At 43.5% G+C, this 21301-nt stretch overlaps 1 protein-coding gene across 1 annotated transcript in view; it reads right to left on the reverse strand.

Annotated features, from left to right (window-relative positions):
• The window catches only part of LOC115255186 (myosin heavy chain, cardiac muscle isoform-like), a 98939-nt gene that overhangs the window by 25653 nt on the left and 51985 nt on the right, over positions 1-21301 (reverse strand). The window contains exons 13-15 of the mRNA XM_029853121.2: positions 17585-17659; positions 16776-16859; positions 16571-16702 (exon numbers count right to left, since the gene is read on the reverse strand). Of these exons, the coding sequence (XP_029708981.2) occupies positions 16571-16702; positions 16776-16859; positions 17585-17659 (291 nt within the window). The remainder of the gene's footprint in view (positions 1-16570; positions 16703-16775; positions 16860-17584; positions 17660-21301) is intronic.

Below are 21301 nucleotides of genomic sequence, written 5' to 3' on the forward strand. Positions count from 1 at the left end.
ATTATCCGATAGCCAACTTTGAACTCTATCTCCGGAATCAATGAACCGAATGCAATAAAATTTTGAGCATTCTGCTCATTGTATAAAGCTTCCAAAACAGTTGAAGCAATTTAATTTATTATATGGATTCTTAGTAAATTGGTTTCATTTTAACCTGCATCCTATAACTATTTTCAATTTACTATCGGATATTTTGTCACTTCCTTTCAAGTAACAATTTGAGGCAAAATAACTGAACTTTAATGGCTGTTTTGAAGGGATCTTGAAGTTTAGGCACATTTTGTGCATCATTAGAAAAATAATCTTATCGCTATAACTTTCTCCAATGTTAACAATTTTAAGTTAGGTCAAAAGTAACCTCTAGCCGGGGCCCGTGGCGTAGTGGCTACACGTTTGCTTCATAAGCAGATGGTCATGGGTTCGATCCCAGCCCCGGCACTTTCGTCAGTTGCTCTTTCCCCCTGAGAGCAGCTGACACTGACCCTCTTCTGAGCCCATGGCTCAAATGAACCCGGATACTTGGACGTCGGCGAACGGCAACCCAAAATGGATCCTCAATCGGACTGGAAACAGGAACATCCAACAGCCACACATCAACATTCTCGTGCTCATCATTCTACTATGATAGGGTAGAAAGTGAAAGCAGCGCAACAGGAACCAGTTCGATATAGTACAATTAAAATAGAATACATTTAGGTGCTGTACAAAGTGTACCTATGTACAGCTTCCAATTGGAATCGCTCACGCAGTGCCCTAGTGGACAATAGAGCTGAATAGATTAGGTTAAGTGATTGAAGAATAAAAAAAAAAAGTAACCTCATTATGAAAGTCATAAACACTCACAATTTCAGTTCCATGAGCCACACTAAGAACCTCATAAACGAATCTGTATTCCCCTTAGACTGCATTCCCACAAAAATCCGTGGAATGCTCCTGAAACGCTATTTAAAACCTCTTGAAGCCCCATGAAACTCTCTGACAGCACCTGAAACCTTTTCGAACTCCCTGGAACGCCCCCTGAAAACATCTGGAAGCCCCCTGAAACCTACTGAAACCATCTAAAACATCCTGAAACAACCTGAAACGTCTTTCTTCATAGAGAACATGCATGCTTTCTATCGTTCAGTGATAATTAACAACTCTTTATTATTCGTGATGATGACCTATGAAGGGCTAACACCATTTTTACAATTGTTTTTTTTTTTTTCAAAAGTGTATTCTGTACTGGGTCAAAACATGCACATATTCCCATTTATGGATTTATGTATTTGTTGCTCAAATTATTCTTCCTGTGTTTAGTGTTGTCTTCGATTAACTGGACCAGGGGTTTTTCAGGTGTACCACAAATCCTTGCTAAATGCCTCACGAGACTTTCAAAAATTCTGTCTGCGAACAAAGGGGGGTCCATGCAAAGCTAACTAGTACAGGTTCCGGATATAGGAATTTGCAAATTGATAGTATCATTCAAAGAATTCACGATTGATGAAAGAAGGAATTACCCAAGAATCATTAAGATCTTGTTATAAGTATTAAAAAGAACTTATGGTCGCCCAAGAAATTGAGAATGTAGTTTGCTTGAATCCCTTCTGAATCCGCCATGAAACGTTTTTGAAATGGTTAAGAACGCCTCTGAAGTCTCCCTAAAGCTCACCTGAGAGCAGTGATCCGAAATGTATTTCCATAACAGTAGGCCCCTTGAAGTCTTCAAAACCTCCTGTAACGCTCATGAGACCATTCAGAATCCCCTAATACGCCTAATAGTCCGCTAAAAATCCTCTGAAGTTTCCTGAATGCCTCCGAAAACCCCCTGAAACTCCCTCGGACCCCTTATAACGCACCTGAGACCTTCCGAAACCCCCAAAAACGTTACTTGAGTAACCAAGCTCCTCTGAACCCCTTACGCCTCCTGAAGCTCCCTTAAAACCTTTTTGAAACTCAGGATAACCTCCTTTGAATCTCCTAGCCACTAACTCTTCTTAAACTTCTTCTAAACTTTCTTTTAGCTTAATAGCTATTTCTCACAAAAGTTCTAAATACACTGATGCTTCTCAGAGATGTTTTTTCGCGTAATTTAAAAAAAAAATCTTTGAACATTTTCGCAATTCGATCAAACCGCTCCATAAATCGCATAATTTACACCTAATTCGATTCGATCGCCTTTCACCAAACACTAATTAGGGCCATTATTGCACTACCGCGAGGGTTTCGTTCAGTCACGTGTTGAAAGAAACCAATCAATTCCCGAGTCATCGTCGCCGACCTAATTCCCACACCCACTCACTATCACCACCCCTCCCCAACGTACCCGCCCCAGAAGGCATATAATAATAATTGTTGTTGGCAAACACAATTGTTAAATATGTTTACAACCTAATATTTGAATTGTAATTAGACCACTCTTTTTGAGTCACATGCAATAGAAATCCTCTCTGTTACCCACTATGATGAGCTAAATGAACTCAGAGAGTAGATAGGTTGAGTTCTCTTCCGATCGGTGCCGTGCCGATCGTGTTTGCGCAATTGTTAGTTATAAAGCAGATCATTTAGAATGCGAGTTCAGTTGTATTTCGGATTTTATCGAATAAACATATTCGACCCAACTCGAAAGTTTCTCATTCCGCGAATGTTAAAAGAAAGACCGTAGAATTCTTTTCGAAAGTGGTGTCCCTCCCCACGTGTTCAACGGAAAAACGTGGTCGCCGCCGTTCCAAAGTGGTTTGCTGCTGTCTGTTCCTGTTGTTACTGGTGGCCGTTTTCTCTCGACCGTGTTCTTCCGTCGACTTTGCCAGGTTTGCCTACATTTTTGGTGCCGAAACCCGGGACTGCCAGGTCCCCGTCATCGTTATCGGCCGGCGTAAGAGGATAGCGTGGATTGTTCTCGAACAATAGCGGGCTCCATTTTGGAAATTTTCGCCGCTGTTGTACCACCCCACGGATCTTCAGCCGGATTACTAGCTGCATCGGTAGCTGTTCTCGACCTGGACGTCTGCAAGAGCACGGAAAATCACCAAGCGAGCAAAGGACGCAGGTCAAGCCAAGTGAGCCCAGGTAACGCACTGGAGACAAAAGGTGAGTGGACCGCCATTTTATTTTCGATCAATAAATTGTTCTCGTGCGTTTTATTGTTATCGCGCCCATTGTGGGTCTCATTGTTCCAAAATGGTGCTTCGACAGTGTAAGAAAACTAAGAAGCTCCTCCTGAAAAGGAACAATATCATCGGTTCCGCTAAGTTGATCAAGGAATACGATGAGAATTTTGTGTTCGACCGTGATTTTCCTCAACTCAAGTTTCGGCTTGAGACGTTAGATAGCCTGTGGGAGAAGTTCAATGAGGTGCAGGCAGAAATTGAACTTGAGGACGAGCTTTCGGAGGAACTTGCTGAAGAACGCATTGATTTCGAAACGCAATACTTTGAATTGAAAGGCTCATTAGCCACCAAACTTGCGGTCTTTGATGAAAGAGCTGAAAGGCGGCCCGGTTCACCTGGTGCTCCGCCTGCACATGCTCCTTTTGTTCGCCTCCCTGAACTTAAAATTCCGGAGTTCAGTGGAGATTACGATGAGTGGATGAATTTTCACGACCTTTTCACCACTCTCATCCACACTAATGGCCAACTTTCGGCGGTACAGAAATTTCAGTATTTGAAAACTGTACTGAAAGGTGATGCTTTGCGACTCGTGCAATCTCTCGCAGTCTCCGCAGCAAACTATGCGATTGCGTGGGACTTGCTAAAAAAGCGGTTCGACAACAAAAACTTCCTCATCAAGCAACATTTTTCGGCATTAATGTCCACTCCATCTCTGCGCAAAGAGTCTTCGTCTGCGCTGTGCAACCTTGCGGACGAGTTCGACAAGCACGTGAGCGTGCTCAATAAATTAGAAGATCCCAGAGAGCATTGGAATTCGTTCCTAGTTGAACTGCTCAGCAGCAAACTTGACCCGTTGACGCAAAAGGAGTGGGAGAATCAGCTCCAGGAGAATGTGCGGCCAGTGTATGCTGACCTGGTTGCCTTCATCCAAAAACGTTCTCGCATTTTGCAGTCAATTACGCTCTCCCAACCTTCGCCATCTGCGAGTAAATCCGAACCGAAGCATGAGTCCAAACCCACTCGGTCGAAAACCTCGTTGTACCACTCAGCCAACAATGACAGCACTCAAAAGTGCAGTTTGTGTAAGCAATCGCACACCCTATCGCAGTGCGATGAATTTAGGAAGCTAACGCCTCAAAAGCGCTTCGAGTTGGCTAAACGGCAAGGACTTTGTCTGAATTGCCTAAAATCGTCTCACATGATGAAAAATTGCTCAGCTGGTTCGTGTAGGACCTGCAATAAACGTCACCACACACTTTTGCATTTGAATTCGCAGTCTGCCAGCAATACAGAGACCCACGATAAATCTGTGGCAGCACAGGTTGGCCAATGTCAGCAATCCCCACAATCGGCCACGGTCGTCGAATCGCCGTCGTCGGTGCCGTGCATTGTCGATCAATGTCACGGGGTCCCTCGGGTTACGGGATCGGCCTCGTCGCCGTCGGATAGGCCAACCAATCGTTCGTTATCGTCCGTTTCGTCGCCGGTTCCCCCGGTTATACCGTCAAGCTTAGCTTATAGCTCCTCGCAAGTGACGAACTGCCAAACCGTCACACCCAATCACTCTTTCGTATCGAAAGCATGTATCTCGTCAGTGTTCATGCTTACTGCCTACGTGAAAGTCCAACACGTGGATGGCACTCATATTCTCGCTCGCGCCTTGCTGGATTGTGCATCCGAAGCCAATTTCGTAACCCAATCTCTCGCTCAACGGCTTTGCTCGAAACGCACACCAGCCAATATCGATGTGTACGGCATCAGTAAAACAGTCAAACAAGTGAAGCACAAAACGATCATTACTGTATCGTCGCGCTACGGTTCGTACACTAGTAGCATGGAATTTCTAATTTTGCCCACATTGACTAGAGTCCTACCCACTGCAACTGTTGACATTTCGAAGTGGGTCATTCCTCGCCACCTTCCCCTTGCTGATCCTAAATTCAACATTGCGCATGATATCGACCTCATCATCGGTATCAAAAACTTCTTCTCGATTCTGGAGAACGATCAAATCTCCGTTGGCAAAGGCTTGCCAGTGCTTCGCAAAACAGTTTTCGGTTATGTTGTCGCCGGTGAAGCTGAACAACCATGCGCCCCCTCCGTCGTCTGCAACGTGTCATCGATCGACAACCTGGAGTCGATGGTTCACAAGTTTTGGGAGGTGGAGAGTTTTGAGAAGGGAAAGGCGCTCTCGTTGGAGGAGCTATACTGCGAGAATCATTTCCGAAAGACACACTATAGAGCTTCTGACGGTCGGTACGTGGTTCGTTTGCCGATTCGTGGGGAGATGCTTGACTCGTTGGGAGAGTCGTTCAGAATCGCCGAGCGGCGGTTTTCGGCAATCGAGAGGAAGCTGTCGTCTGACCCACAACTACACGCAGAGTACTCTAAGTTCATGGATGAGTACCTATCGTTGGGGCACATGGAGGAAATCAAGCCTGATTTATCTCCGTCCACCCCGCACTTCTATCTTCCTCACCACGCAATTCAGCGGCCCGACAGCACCACCACGAAGACACGCGTGGTATTCGACGCTTCGTGTCGCGGCAGCAACAACATTTCGCTGAACGATCTCTGCTATGTTGGTCCCACCGTTCAACCGCCCCTCATCGCTACACTCGTCAACTTTCGCATTTCTCGTTTTGCGGTGAGTGCGGATGCCGAGAAAATGTACCGGCAAGTGTGGGTTCATCCGGATGACTCTTTGCTGCAACTGATCCTGTTTCGGGAGAATCCAGCCGAGGAATTGAAGACCTATCGGCTGAAAACGGTGACATACGGGACTGCCCCTGCACCGTATCTCGCTACACGCGTTCTCAATCAGCTCGCCGAGGACGAAGCCGACAAATACCCTCTCGCTGCTCCAAAGGTTGGAAAATGTTTCTACGTTGATGATTACTTTTCGGGGGATGACAACGAGCAACGCTTGGTAGAAACGAACCATCAGCTAATCGAGCTGCTACGTTCAGGTGGATTCAACATGCGAAAATGGAGCAGCAATAGTCCCACTGTGCTCTCCCAAATTCCGGAATCGCTTCGGGATGCTCGAACAGAACTCGATATCAGCCAATCTGATTCGGTGAAAGCTCTAGGACTTCATTGGCACCCACAGTCAGATGAATTTAGCTTCAACGTTCCCGATCTCACGTCTTCTGAGCCAATCACAAAGCGTTTGGTTCTTTCTGAGATGTCACGCCTTTTCGACCCGATGGGATTAGTCGGGGCATCCATCGTAGGTGCAAAAATCTTTTTGCAAGCACCGTGGTTCGAAAACTTCAGCTGGGACGACGTTTTGCCGGAGAAATATCAAGAGTGGTGGATCCAGTTCCGCAACGAGATTGCAACGCTATCTTCGCTTCGAATTCCACGTCGCATTCTCATCGAAGACTACCGAGCCGTAGAATTTCACGTCTTTTCAGACGCTTCCGAACATGCGTACGGCTGCTGCATGTACGTCAAATCTATAAGCTCTACTGGGGAACAGCAATGCAACCTGATGATAGCGAAGTCGCGTATCAGTCCACTTCGTAATTTGTCTATTCCTCGTCTCGAATTGTGTGCGGCAGTTCTCGGCGCTCAATTGGCCGATTTCGTCTTGGATTCGACGAAGCTGGCTTTCCCGGTTACATTTTGGACCGATTCGTCGATCGTTCTTCATTGGATAGCTTCGTCTTCTACGCCGTGGAAGGTATTCGTTTCGAATCGGATTGCCGAAATTCATCGGCTGACAGGAGGAAGTATGTGGCGGCACGTCCCGACTGAGCTGAACCCTGCGGACAAGATCTCGAGGGGAGTCTCTCCGTCGCTCTTGATGGAAGATTCGCTCTGGTGGCACGGTCCCCCCTACCTTCGGCAAAATTCGGATACTTGGCCGGAGAACTGCATCAAACTATCACCACTACATCAAGAAGCTCGGAAAACCGAATCCAAACAGGTCGTTTCAGTCGTAGTCGCTCACCATGATACGATTGATCTCATCGAACAGCATTCATCGCTCTCCCATCTGCAACGCATAGTCGCATGGCTGCGGCGGTTTGCTAATAACTGCCGCACTAAACCACCTGAAAGGCGCAAATTTGGTCCACTTTCGCATATGGAACTGGAACACGCGCTGATGGAGCTCGTCAGGCAAACGCAGCAGGTCTTTTTTTCGGCGGAAATCGAATTCCTCAAGAAGTACAAGGGGACTATCCGTAAAGCATTTTCGTTCAAATCTCCTCTAAAAACCCTCTGCCCGTTCTTAGATTCGAATGGGTTGTTGCGCATAACTGGTCGGCTGCAGCATCTCGATATTCCTTACGATACCAAACACCCATTGGTATTGCCCCAAAAGGCCCACCTAACAACGCTCATCGTGAGAGCAACGCACCTCCGAATGTTACATGCTGGACCACAACTTCTCTTGTCGACGTTGCGCCAGCGCTACTGGCCAGTGCGAGGCCGCGATCTTGCCAAAAAAGCTGTTCGGGAGTGCATTACCTGCTTTCGCTGCCGTCCAAGAAATGTCTCTCAAATCATGGGACCATTACCTGCAGTGCGAGTTACGCCGTCGCGCGCGTTCACCCACTGTGGCGTCGATTATTGTGGGCCGTTTTCGGTTTCGATTCCGAATCGTCGCGGTCCGTCGGTCAAGATACATGTCGCGATTTTCGTATGTATGTCGTCGAAAGCGGTACACATCGACATGGTGTACAACCTCACGTCCGACGCGTTCGTGAACGCATTAAAGCGCCTCGTCGGTCGTCGCGGTCGTGTCTCCGATATATACTGCGACAACGCACGAACGTTCGTCGGCGCAAATCGTATGCTCGAAGAGAATCGGAAGCAATTCGACGCGATGCACCGATCGCGTGAACTTCACTCGTTTTGTGCAGAAGCTGGAATTACCTTCCACTTTAATCCAGCCCGTTCACCCCACTGCGGCGGCCTCTGGGAGGCTTCCGTCAAGACCTTCAAGTACCACCTCTACCGTGTCATGAAGGATACGGTACTCAACACGGACGACTTCAACACCCTGATCATTCAGATCGAGGGAATAATGAACTCTCGCCCACTATGTCCGATGTCGTCGGACCCCGGAGACGTCGTTGCCTTGACGCCAGGGCACTTGCTCGTGGGAGAGCCACTTTGCTCTCTTCCCGAGCCCGATTTATGCAATACTCCCATTAATCGTCTCAATTCGTTCCAGAAAATGCAACGAAACCTCCAGCATTTCTGGAAAGCTTGGTCGCGAGATTACGTGGCTCAATTACAGGACCGCAAGAAGTGGCCAACTGTCCATCCGGACATCGAGGTAGGAACGTTGGTGCTCCTCAGAGATGATAACGCACCTCCGATGCGCTGGAATCTCGGTCGGATCGAAGAGGTATTCCCCGGTAAGGATGGACACGTTCGTGTAGTTCAGGTTCGAACTGCACACGGGAGCTACCGACGAGCAATCACCGAAGTGTGTCCACTTCCCATCGAGGATCCCTCCCCCCAGCAACCTACCACCCACTGAGCATGGAGACGCTTGGTGTTTTGTTGAAAGCGGGCTTTCAACGGGGCCCGGCATGTTGGCAAACACAATTGTTAAATATGTTTACAACCTAATATTTGAATTGTAATTAGACCACTCTTTTTGAGTCACATGCAATAGAAATCCTCTCTGTTACCCACTATGATGAGCTAAATGAACTCAGAGAGTAGATAGGTTGAGTTCTCTTCCGATCGGTGCCGTGCCGATCGTGTTTGCGCAATTGTTAGTTATAAAGCAGATCATTTAGAATGCGAGTTCAGTTGTATTTCGGATTTTATCGAATAAACATATTCGACCCAACTCGAAAGTTTCTCATTCCGCGAATGTTAAAAGAAAGACCGTAGAATTCTTTTCGAAAGTGGTGTCCCTCCCCACGTGTTCAACGGAAAAACGTGGTCGCCGCCGTTCCAAAGTGGTTTGCTGCTGTCTGTTCCTGTTGTTACTGGTGGCCGTTTTCTCTCGACCGTGTTCTTCCGTCGACTTTGCCAGGTTTGCCTACAATTGTATTCTCGGGGCCCACTTCCTTTATCCTTGAGGTTGAGGATGTGCTGGGCGCGCGCGAATCGCGTGTAACAAGTTTGAACTTTTCCGTGTGTACAACAGCTAGACCTCACCATCATCACCAGACAGGTGCTAAAAGGCGCTGCCGCCGCCACCGTCAGCCAGCGGAACTTTGAACTAGCACTTGGCTGACGATGGCTGACACCATGATAGGTGAGAGGATACGTCCATGGTTTCCCTCGTTAGTTGTGAAACAACAAAACAGCCTAGATAGTGCGTGAAAGGTGTGTGAATCAAGGTGCCTACCTATGTACGGAACTTTTCCTAGTTGCTGGTAGCGACAAATGTGGAAAGGTGTTAAGCGATAGCATCAACAAATGCGTTTTGTCTTTCGAAAGAATCCTTTTGACATTGAGCACTACAGGTAGAGGGACATTGACCCAGTTATGTTCTATAACCTAGCAAACTGTTGTGATAGATGATGATATTGGATCAGCTAAGTTCGATAGGTCATTGCTAAATTTGTTCGATAGCTTGCTTTTTTTGCTGTGTAACGTTATAGAAAAGTGTTTTTAGATCAAACCGTTTACTGCAACAGCATTTTTGAGTATAAGAGAAGGAGAAAAATCCTGCTGTGTAATCGATATAAATATGTTCAAACTTTTTCAATCATGCAGTGCTGAATATTCTATTATTTGTCACATCAGCCAAAAAGGAATAGGAGTACTTCATCCATCCCTACACCAACTTAATAAACCAAACCAACAGACAAAGACATTTCAATCCATTCGACTGCACTCCAATATTATTAGATACTATTAGGTAGGTAGAGCTGTGAGCTTTCAATAAACAACACGACATCAGACCAAGCTCTCACTTACTATTCCTTTCAGAATAGGGTAAAGACAAATTACTTGATCCCCAAGACTTCGTTATATTCTTCTGAACAAAGAAAAATCAAGTTGTTTTATTTCAAAGTAACTTTTTGTACGTGTTTAACATGTGTGGTTTTTTTTTATTATCGTACAAATTACTATATTCTGTGAAATTTTCAAGAAGTGGTTTTTCTCCGTTCCTGAGTTATGGCCAATTTTGTGTAAATTTTCCAGATGTGCTATATGAGTTAAGAACGAAGCATCGTAGATAAAGAGGGATACGGTCAAAATTTGGTCACACAATTTTTTTCATAACTTTAGGCTGCGTACACCAAAACAGCTAATTTTTGGACCAGTAATGCTACATTATATGTAGCTTATACCATAAAATTTTCATCAAAATCGATTAAGTATTGGTTGATATATAGATGAAACCATCGACCTACCTTTTTAAAATTTTGTACAAAGGCGCTCCATAGTAAATTTTCGGAAATTCAAGGTCAGTAAAGCACAATTTTGATTATAGAACAACCAATACTGCTCCGATTTTTATCAAAATTTTACAGTATAATACTATTATGAAAATACGTTCGCAGTAAAATTTTGAGCTATTTTGTATGAATACTTTCAAAGTTGTAGCAGTTTGAATATGAAAAAAACTGACCGGGTGCCACTTAAGCAAATATAACTTTGTAACGGCTCGATCAAACTGAATGAAATTTTTACACAACATTTTGATATGCATACTTCACATACAGAAAAATTTTCATTGAAATCGGTTAAGTATTTCTGGCTCTATAAATAAAACAGTAAAAATGTGTTCTTATTTGTGAAAAAAATAAAATAAAATTGCAGATCTCAGGGTTCAACAATATCTCCGCAAATACTGGACCGATTTTGATGAAAATTTTATGGTACAAGCTACATATAATGGACCATTACTGATCCAAAAATCAGCTGTTTTGGTGTACGCAGTCTAAAGTTATGAAAAAAAATGTGTGACCAAAATTTGGCTTGACTTGACAAAATTTGACAAAATTTGACCACCTTAACAAATATAACTTTGTAATGGCTGGATCAAATTGAATGAAATTTTTACACAACATTTTGATATGTATACTCTACATACAGAAAAATTTTCATTGAAATTGGTTCAGTATTTGTGGCTCTATAAATAAAAGAGTAAAAATGTGTTCTTATTTTTTAATCCTCCTTGTACAACATTTTAAAATTGCAGTTTTCAGGATTCACAATATCTCCGCACATACTAAACCGATTTTGATGAAAATTTTATGGTATAAGCTACATATAATGTACCATTACTGGTCCAAAAATCAGCTGTTTTGGTGTACGCAGTATCAAGTTATGAAACCAATTGTGTGACCAAATTTTGACCGTATCACCCTTTACAATGTTTTTTGTGAAATCGTAAGCAAATTTTCTCAGCAATTAAAAAAAATAAAATGAAAAATTGTTTTCCACAAAATTTTTCACTGTTCAGGAAAATCGGTTGAAAAAATCGGAAAAAAAAACTATTTTCGAAGTCCGGAAAAATTCTAAAAATAAATATTTTTGGAAGGGAATTACATTAGCTATAATCTGTAAAATCTGTCAAGATATGGTTTTTCTCTGTTCCTGAGTTATGGCCTATTTTGTGCAAAATATTAATCAAGACGGTCGAAAATGAACCAACATCTGAACCATTTCCAGTTAGCCTAGTGGTTATGGATCGCCGATCCGGAGATGCCGGGTTCGATTCCCGTTCCGGTCGGGAAAATTTTCTCGATTCCCTGGGCATAAAGTATCATTGTACTTGCCACACAATGTACAAATTCATACAATGGCAGACAAAAAAAGCCCTTCAATTAATAACTGTGGAAGTGCTCTTAGAACACTAAGTTGAAGAGAGGCAGGCTAAATTGCAAAACGAACGTCGATCCATAAAGAAGAAGAAGAAGAAGAAAAAGTAAAAACTAAACTCTAAATTAGAGTTTGAAGCTAAAAGCAGGACAGAAACAAAAACAAAAATTTTAACTAGAACCAATGAAAACATAGAAAAATTAGTAAATATGTACTCTTGATCAGAGTATGGAATTGCACTACTTGGTTTATATCTCACGACACTCACTCTGACCCTCACTTTGAATAGCAAACGTCGTTCATCAAAACAGAATCGAAACACGCTAAAGAAACTCAAGCTAACCCTCGTGCAAGGTAGTATCAACAACAACAGTAGCGATTGTCTCTTCTTTTTGAATCACGAAGTTTTGACTGCTTGAATTTTTGTTCTACGTCTCACTTCTAGCTCCATGCAACATTACTTAACCAATTGACCTTCATCCGGGCTCTACTGGATAGCAGCCCTCTAGCAGTGAGTGACATAATTTCTACGTTGGAGTGACTGGTAACGTGCGTTGTTTTGCTCGGATTTGTAAGTGAGAGCATAGTGCAAATTTTCATCGCATCAATGCATTTTCGCGAATGTATTTGTTAGCGTAGCGATTGGCTGTAGAGTTGATGGAGAGAACGGAAATCTAGATGTCGCTCTATTGATTCACATAACTAGCCTTCATAACTAGCCTTCAAACAAAGGCTGCAAAACGGTGAGTCGATAAGGAGAGCGTCCAATATAGCTCTGGTCCTCACAAGTTCCTACCTCATGCTTCCACGGGTCAAGCGATGACAACCCAGTCAACCAGTGATCGTATAAGATGTTGCATAAGATGTTAAAGTGGAGACGTTATGCGTATATTTAACATGCGCCTAAATGGAGGCATGCATGCATATGGCCTCCACTTTATCATCCTATGTAACATCTTATACGATTACTGGTTGTCTGGGAAAGACCGCCAGCTAAGAGTTGTGTGCTTAGCTGGTAGTGCAGCCTGGGCACTGTTGTCCTTCTGACTTCAGCTAGATTGAGGAGGTACGATCCGAGTGTCTGTTCACCAAGGAGGTGCGGCTCAAACAGCGTCTGTTCTGGCATCCAGCGGCTGAGTAAGAAACGCTGCACCACGCCCAGCTAGATCCAAGGTGGTAGCCCCATCAGCGTGGTCGTCCCAGTGTTGGTTGGGACGTTAAACAGAACTGGCACGATGGCCCTCCGGCGAGACAGGAGTGTTGGCGTAGGCCCAATAAGCCACCCGTAAAAATCCCCATTGCGAATAACATAGGAGAAAATACGACTCGATACAATCGGCAAAGACCCACGCGACGAAATAAGGACTACGATTGGAAACTTGGAACATGGAATTGCAAGTCACTAGGTTTCGCAGGATGTGACAGGATAATCTACGACGAACTACATCCCCGCAACTTCGACATCGTGGCGTTGCAGGAACTTTGTTGGACTGGACAGAAAGTGTGGAAAAGCGGGCATCGAGCGGCTACCTTCTACCAAAGCTGTGGCACCACTAATGAACTGGGAACAGGATTTATAGTGTTGGGCAAGATGCGACAACGTGTGATCGGGTGGCAGCCGATCAACGCAAGGATGTGCATGTTGAGAGTTAAGGGCCGTTTCTTCAACTACAGCATCATCAACGTCCACTGCCCACACGAAGGGAGACCCGATGACGAGAAAGAAGCGTTCTACGCGCAGTTAGAGCAAACATACGATGGTTGCTCGCCGCGTGACGTGAAAATCGTTGTCGGCGACATGAACGCGCAGGTAGGAAGGGAGGAAATGTACAGACCGGTAATCGGGCGAAACAGCCTGCACGCCGTATCGAATGATAACGGCCAGCGATGCGTAAACTTTGCAGCCTCCCGTGGTATGGTAGTCCGAAGCACCTTCTTCCCCCGCAAAGATATCCACAAAGCCACCTGGAGATCACCCGACCACCAAACAGAAAACCAAATCGACCACGTTCTAATCGACGGTAAATTCTTCTCGGATATAACCAACGTCCGCACATACCGCAGTGCGAATATAGATTCGGATCACTACTTAGTCGCTGTATGCATGCGCTCAAAACTTTCGACAGTTATCACCACGCGTCGAAGTCGAACGCCGCGGCTCAACATCGAGCAACTTCGTAACGTGGAGGTGGTTCAAGACTACGCTCAGCAGTTAGCAGTGGCCCTACCAACGGAAGAGCAGCTTGGCGCAGCTACACTTGAAGATGGCTGGAGGGACATCCGATCCGCCATAGGTAGTACCTCGGCTACAGCACTAGGCTTCGCGACTCCGAATCACAGAAACGACTGGTACGACGGCGAATGTGAACAGTTGAAAAACGAGAAGAATGCAGCATGGGCGAGAATGCTGCAACACCGTACGAGAGCGAATGAGGCACGTTACAAACAGGCGCGGAACAGGCAGAACTCAGTCTTCCGGATGAAGAGGCGCCAGCAGGAAGAACGAGATCGTGAAGCGATGGAAGAGCTGTACCGCGCTAAGGACACACGAAAGTTCTACGAGAAGCTGAACCGCTCGCGCAGAGGCTTTGTGCCACAAGCCGACATGTGCCGAGATAATCACGGGAATATTCTCACGAGCGAGCGTGAGGTGGTCGAGAGGTGGCGGCAGCATTACGATGAGCACCTCAATAGCGACGTTGCAAGTACCGAAGGTGGCGTGGTAACAGATCTAGGAGTATGTGCACAGGACGAAAGACTTCCGGCCCCTGACCTTCAAGAGATTGAAGAGGAGGTTGGCCGGTTGAAAAACAACAAAGCCGCTGGAGCAGATCAACTACCAAGCGAGCTTCTAAAATACGGTGGAGAAGCACTGGTGAGAGCACTACACTGGGTCATTACCAAGATTTGGGAGGAGGAAGTATTACCGGAGGAATGGATGGAAGGTATCGTGTGTCCCATCTACAAAAAGGGCGACAAGTTGGATTGCGGAAACTACCGCGCGATCACACTACTGAGCGCTGCCTACAAGATACTCTCCCAAATTTTATGCCGCCGTCTATCACCGATTGCAAGAGAGTTCGTGGGGCAATATCAGGCTGGATTCATGGGTGAACGCGCTACAACGGACCAGATGTTCGCCATCCGCCAGGTGTTGCAGAAATGCCGCCAATACAACGTGCCCACACATCACTTGTTCATCGATTTCAAGTCGGCGTATGATACAATCGATCGAGAACAGCTATGGCAGATTATGCACGAATACGGATTCCCGGATAAACTGATACGGTTGATCAAGGCGACGATGGATCGAGTGATGTGCGTAGTTCGAGTATCAGGGACACTCTCGAGTCCCTTCGAATCTCGCAGAGGGTTACGGCAAGGTGATGGTCTTTCGTGCTTGCTGTTCAACATTGCTTTGGAGGGTGTAATAAGAAGAGCGGGGATAAACACGAGTGGGACGATTTTCACGAGGTCCGTTCAGCTGCTTGGTTTCGCCGATGATATTGATATTATTGCTCGTAAATTTGAGACGATGGCGGAAACGTACATCCGACTAAAGAGTGAAGCCAGGCGAATCGGATTAGTCATTAATGTGTCGAAGACAAAGTACATGATGGCAAAGGGCTCCAGGGAGGAATCACCGCGCCCGCCACCCCGAATTCATATCGACGGTGATGAAATCGAGGCGGTTGAAGAATTCGTGTACTTGGGCTCACTGGTGACCGACGACAACGACACCAGCAGAGAAATTCAGAGGCGCATTGTGGCAGGAAATCGTGCCTACTTTGGACTCCGCAGAACTCTACGATCGAATAAAGTTCGCCGTAACACGAAGTTAACCATCTACAAAACGTTGATTAGACCGGTCGTCCTCTATGGGCACGAAACATGGACCCTACGTGCAGAGGACCAACGCGCCCTTGGAGTTTTCGAACGGAAGGTGTTGCGTACCATCTACGGCGGAGTGCAGGTGGAAGACGGGACCTGGAGAAGGCGAATGAACCACGAGCTGCATCAGCTGCTGGGAGAACCAACCATCGTCCATACCGCGAAAATCGGGAGGCTACGGTGGGCGGGTCACGTCATCAGGATGTCGGATAGCAACCCGACTAAAATGGTTCTCGAGAGTCATCCGACCGGTACAAGAAGACGTGGAGCGCAGCGAGCTAGGTGGGTCGACCAAGTGGAGGACGATCTGCGGACCCTACGCAGAGTGCGGAACTGGAGACAAACAGCCATGGACCGAGTGGAATGGAGGCGGCTACTATGTACAGCAGTGGCCACCCCGGCCTTAGCCTGACCGGTAAGGTAAGGTAAGCCTTCAAACAAACCATCTCAACATAGTAATAGTATTTCAAAGTAGCGTAAAGTAAGTATTAAAAATAGATTGTAAATAAATGTTCGTAATGAATTTAAGTTTCTGTATAACTTTCTCGAATTCTGGATTGAGGATTTTTATTTAAATTGAGAATTAAACGAACAAAGCATTTAAGTGAACAAAGTCAAGATTATATATGATCACATCACATCAGATAATGGAATGAAGCGGAACCATGTTTTTCCAGTTTCCCCTACCAGACCAGCAATACATCATTATGCACAGAAATTCGCCACTACGGCAACATCGGGGTACATATAAACCAAATCAAAACGGTGTCGGAAAGAATTTATTTCACGATGACACAAATTTCACACATCCGCCCACCCCGGGTGGCCACACTTACCTCTCGCCTGACGTCCACCAGCATGGCAATGTCCTTCAGATCGTGCATATCGCGCGTTAGGTCGGTTATTTGGCAACGCAGCTGCAGGTTGGAGTCACGATAGTGATCCAATTCGTTGTCTTTGCTGAGGTTCTGGAAACGAAAACAAAAATTGGTGCAATCAACGGAATATGTCTTAGTAGTGATGTGAAATCAACAAACTTACCTCTCGAAACGACTGATTCAGTTGTTCTCCTAGCAGAGCTACCTCTGAGTGTAATGACTCAATAACTTCCTGCAAGTTGGTCACCTAGAAGGGGAAATTTTGAAGTAGTGTAAAGCAATTTGATTGATTGAAAGTTATTTTATTCCTATAATTTTCAATTGTTGATTAAACTTACCAGAATTAATGGTGTTAGTAGGACAAGCAAAATCTAACACTGACATAACAAAAAACGACGTTTTCAATAAACATACTTTTATTCTACACAAGTAAAATCTCTTCAACAGGATCTTACTAATGTAAGTAATTTTGAATACTAACTTAAACTAAGCATTTAACTTATTTTACAGTGTCGGAAACAGAGGCACATGGTTAGCGAAACACATTAAAATTATATTTTCTTATGATTATTTAAAAAAAAAGTGGCAAAATATTAGCCTATTCGTTGTCAGAGATTCAAAGTTCAATTTAGGTATAAATAAAAATAGTTTTTAAATAAATAATAACGGCAACATCTGGTTCGAAACTATCAGGAACTGGGTACAAACAATCAACAAAAGTTTGAATTAAAAAAAAACTCAGGAATCATGCATCGCACGCCAAAAGGCACTCCAGTAGGACGTAGTCCCACTGCTGTTATTGCTGCTGGTATTATTGCTACTGATAGTGTTATGATTATTGCTGGTGTGGTAGTGATGCTGTGGTTGAAAGTATTGGCCAGAGTTGGGACCCGCTGACGCCGCCGCCGCCGCCAAATGATGGTGGTAGGAGCTGGTCAGATCCCCTCCTCCCAGCGCGGGGGCTAAACTCACTGAAGAGCTGCCGTTGCGTTTTGTTTCCTCCAACGCAGTGCGCAGATTGGAGATGGTGATGAGCTGATTTTTACACTGAACGGAGAATAAACGAAAGAAAAATAAAACGGATTAATCTACCTAGCAAGGAGAATATATTTCTTAAACGGGCTTGGTGGTCTAGTGGCTTCTTCTTCTTCTTCTTCTTCTTTGTGGCTCTACGTTCCCACTGGAATTGGCCTGCCCTTATCTTCAACTTAGTATTCTTTGAGCACTTCCAGAGTTATTAATTGAAGGGCTTTCTTTGACAGTCATTGCATGAATTTGTATATTGTGAAGCAAGGACAATGATATACTATGCCCAGAGAGGTCGAGAAAAGTTCCCGACCAGAACGGGAATCGAACCTGCCGTCTCCGGATTGGCGATCTAAAGCCTTATCCACAAGGCTAACTGGAGACCCCCTAGTGGGTCTAGTGGCTATCGCTTCTGATTCGTATGCAGAAGGTCCTGGGTTCAATCTCTGGTCCGTCCCTTTCCTCCTTTCTATATACTTTCTCTCTCTCTTCTGTACATATCAGCGGCCCAGAACCATAAAGGGGTGTAAGTGACCATTTTGTCGGTTTTGAACTGAGTATATAAAAAATTCTTCAGATTTCAAGCTTTTAGAAACTTTTTAAGGTTATTGATTAGAAAAATTCCAATAAATCGTAGAAAACTGGGTCGATTTTGAAATTCTATACATTTTGTGAGGGATGAAAAATTGGTAAAAAACTTTAAAACTCATTAACTCGAAAGTTTTTTTTTTTTTTCACTTACACCCCTTTGCTTCTAACCCCCTCATTAAGGTGGCCCACACTTATATGAAAAACAAAAATCTCGAAAAATGCCAAGTCTTACCTCCTCAATCAGTTGTTTTGGACTCCCAGAAGCTACGTTCAAAATTTGAGCAAAATCGGTTGAGCCTAGGGGGGCGCTCAAAATGCTTGAAGTTTGTATGGGAAAACTTGGCCAAATGTATGCAGAAATTTTAAGTTTTCGAATTTTGTCGCTAGGTGGCGCTGTAAGCGTTCAATAATCAAACCCTTTGGTATTATTGTAGGTGTCTATATGCCAAAGAACTTTGTTGAAGACCGCAAAGTGATCCAACGTCTGTGAAAAAAGTTATACCCTAGGTAAAGTGAGGATAAACTTTATTGTCGTTTTTCCAATACATGTAAAGTAATAATATCAATAATGAAATCTCAATATTTTGCCTCACTTTGCCAAGCGGGCCCTCATACACAACTCATGTATATTGTTCATAGTGCATGTTCATAGCCATCGCTGAAACAGAAATGGGTTGAATAAGCCGTTTCTCTTTCTTCGAACTTTCCTATCACAGTGTCAATCTATCATGTAACGCCTACGAGTTTATGCAATCAAACGAACTGTGTCGCAATACCTTCAGAGTAATAAATACACTAATCTATGACCTTTCGCCTGGCATCTACGCACCAATGTGCGAACCCATTGCCAACCATATCCCACCAACACTCTGACATCCGCATGAATTTGTGCAAACGCAGAGATTTTTGGCATATATTAGTAATTCTCGCTAAATAACGATAAACTACTATCTAGCTATTTTGTTACCATCGAAATCTTTCGTCTCCAAAACTATGTATGGTTGATTCAAAAGCCAATATTTTGAGCAATGGACATACACAATATCTTTGTTACATAAATGTCCCAAAAAATTGAAAAAGTTCAGAAATTCATTCAGGAATTCCTTTGAAAATGTCTCCGAGGATTTATTTACCCTGGAATTTCTTTATGTATTGCTGCATAAATTCCTCCAGGGATCCCATCTGAAATTCCGTAAGGAGCTCCTTCGGAAATTTAGAGATTCGTGACAAGTACTTGATAGAGCGTGGTTACTGGTTGTGCTGTATTTTCCGAACGATCTTTCTGTATGAGTAGTGTTGGTTTGTACCGCTATCTGCTCGGTCGCCTTTTGTTGCAATTCCGAGGTGTTCAATAAAATTAAGTGAACGCAAAATTTTCAATTTTATAACGACGGTCTCCGAATAAAACTTCCCACATCAAATCATCATTTTATAGAATATTTCAGAAATTCTTGCATGTGTTCCTTCAGAAGAGTCACAAAGAATTATTTAACGAAATCTGGCAAGCATTGCTTAACCGATTCCTCCATGATTTTTCACAAATCATTTCAGAGATTGTTTGAGAAATTCGCCCAGGAATTACTTCAGAAACTCCTTTAGTTATTTGTTTATAAATTTCTCTAGGCATTTGTTTGGAGAATCTTTTGAAGGTTTCTTAAATAAATCTACCTGAAATTTCTTCAGAAATTCTTCTAAAACATCTTTTTATTTTTGTTTGCGGCAGCTTGTCCGAGTATTTGGCCAAAAAATCATTTACAGATTCTTTTAAAAAATCTTCCATGGATTCATTTGGAAATTTACTTCAGAGATTTGTTCAGCAATTCCTTTCATTCTATAAATTTCACAAACATTTCTTTCAAAGCATCTTTCATGATTTAGTTCTGACATTCCTTCACTTTTTTCCAAAATATATTCATGAATTTGAGCAGAAATTCCTAAAGAAATTCTTACAAAAATGCGATCAGAGATTCCTTCAGAGGTTTCGTTAGACATTTAATCAGAAATTTCTCCAGAAATTCCATTAATAAAACTTTCAGCGATGCCTTTAGAAACAATTTTTCAGAAAATGTTTCAAAACTTCCTTTTAAAAACTTGAAGTGTGGTTACTTTGGATATTCTTAACCCACGAGCGATCGCGCTGTTGTATTTTGTACAACACGTTGAAAAAATCTCGCTTTTTGTACTCAGCATTAGCGTGGTGCTGACGCAGGTAGTCAACCGCGCGAGTTACGGAAGGTTAAAATGATTTCACCAATAGTTCCTACAGCAACTTCCAATTTCGCCAGAAATTCCATTAGGGATTTTTTCAGAAGTTTCAGAAAGAGTTGTGTTTGATTTTTTTGTAAATTCTTCCAGAGATTTCTTCAGAAAATCCTTAAGAGATTTCTTTTTTTAGATTATTTTCTCGAATAAATCATTCGGAAACTCCTTTAAGCATTCTCTCAAAGGGGATCGGGGAAGATTTATTCCAAAAATTTCTGCGGGGTTTGCTTTTACTCCAGAGATTTTTTTTAATCGGAATTTCTATCAGAAAAACCTCCTGAAATTTATCTAGAAATTCCTCTTGACTCTTAAAAAAAAGTGAGATCCATTCGAGAATTTTCTGCAGTGATCCCTATAGAAACTACCCTGGAGGTTCCTTCACAATTTTTTCGAGGGATTCTTTCAGAAAATTTCTCATGACTTTTATTATAAATTCGACTAATACATTCTTCAAAAATATCTCCAGATTTTCCTCCAGAGATTTCTTTACAAATTTCTCCAAGGATTACTTTAAAAAAAATCCACGGATTTTTTGATAATTCTTTCATGGACCCTTGCAGAGATCCATCCCAGGATTCATTTAAAAAATCTTTCACGAGTTCCGTAAAAAAATCTTCCAGGGATTCTTAAGGAGATTATTTGGAAACAGATCGTAGATTTGCTTCAAAAATCATCCAGGAAATCTTAAAGAAATTCAGTCAAAAATGTTTTTTTACAAAATCATCTAGGGATTCCTTTAGACTTTAGAATGACATTTAGAAAAATTTTCGAGAATTCCTTAAAAAGTCTTGCACGAATAGCTTCCAAATT

This window comes from Aedes albopictus, chromosome 2 (assembly GCF_035046485.1).
Source record: "Aedes albopictus strain Foshan chromosome 2, AalbF5, whole genome shotgun sequence".
Taxonomy (NCBI): Eukaryota; Metazoa; Arthropoda; class Insecta; order Diptera; family Culicidae; genus Aedes; species Aedes albopictus.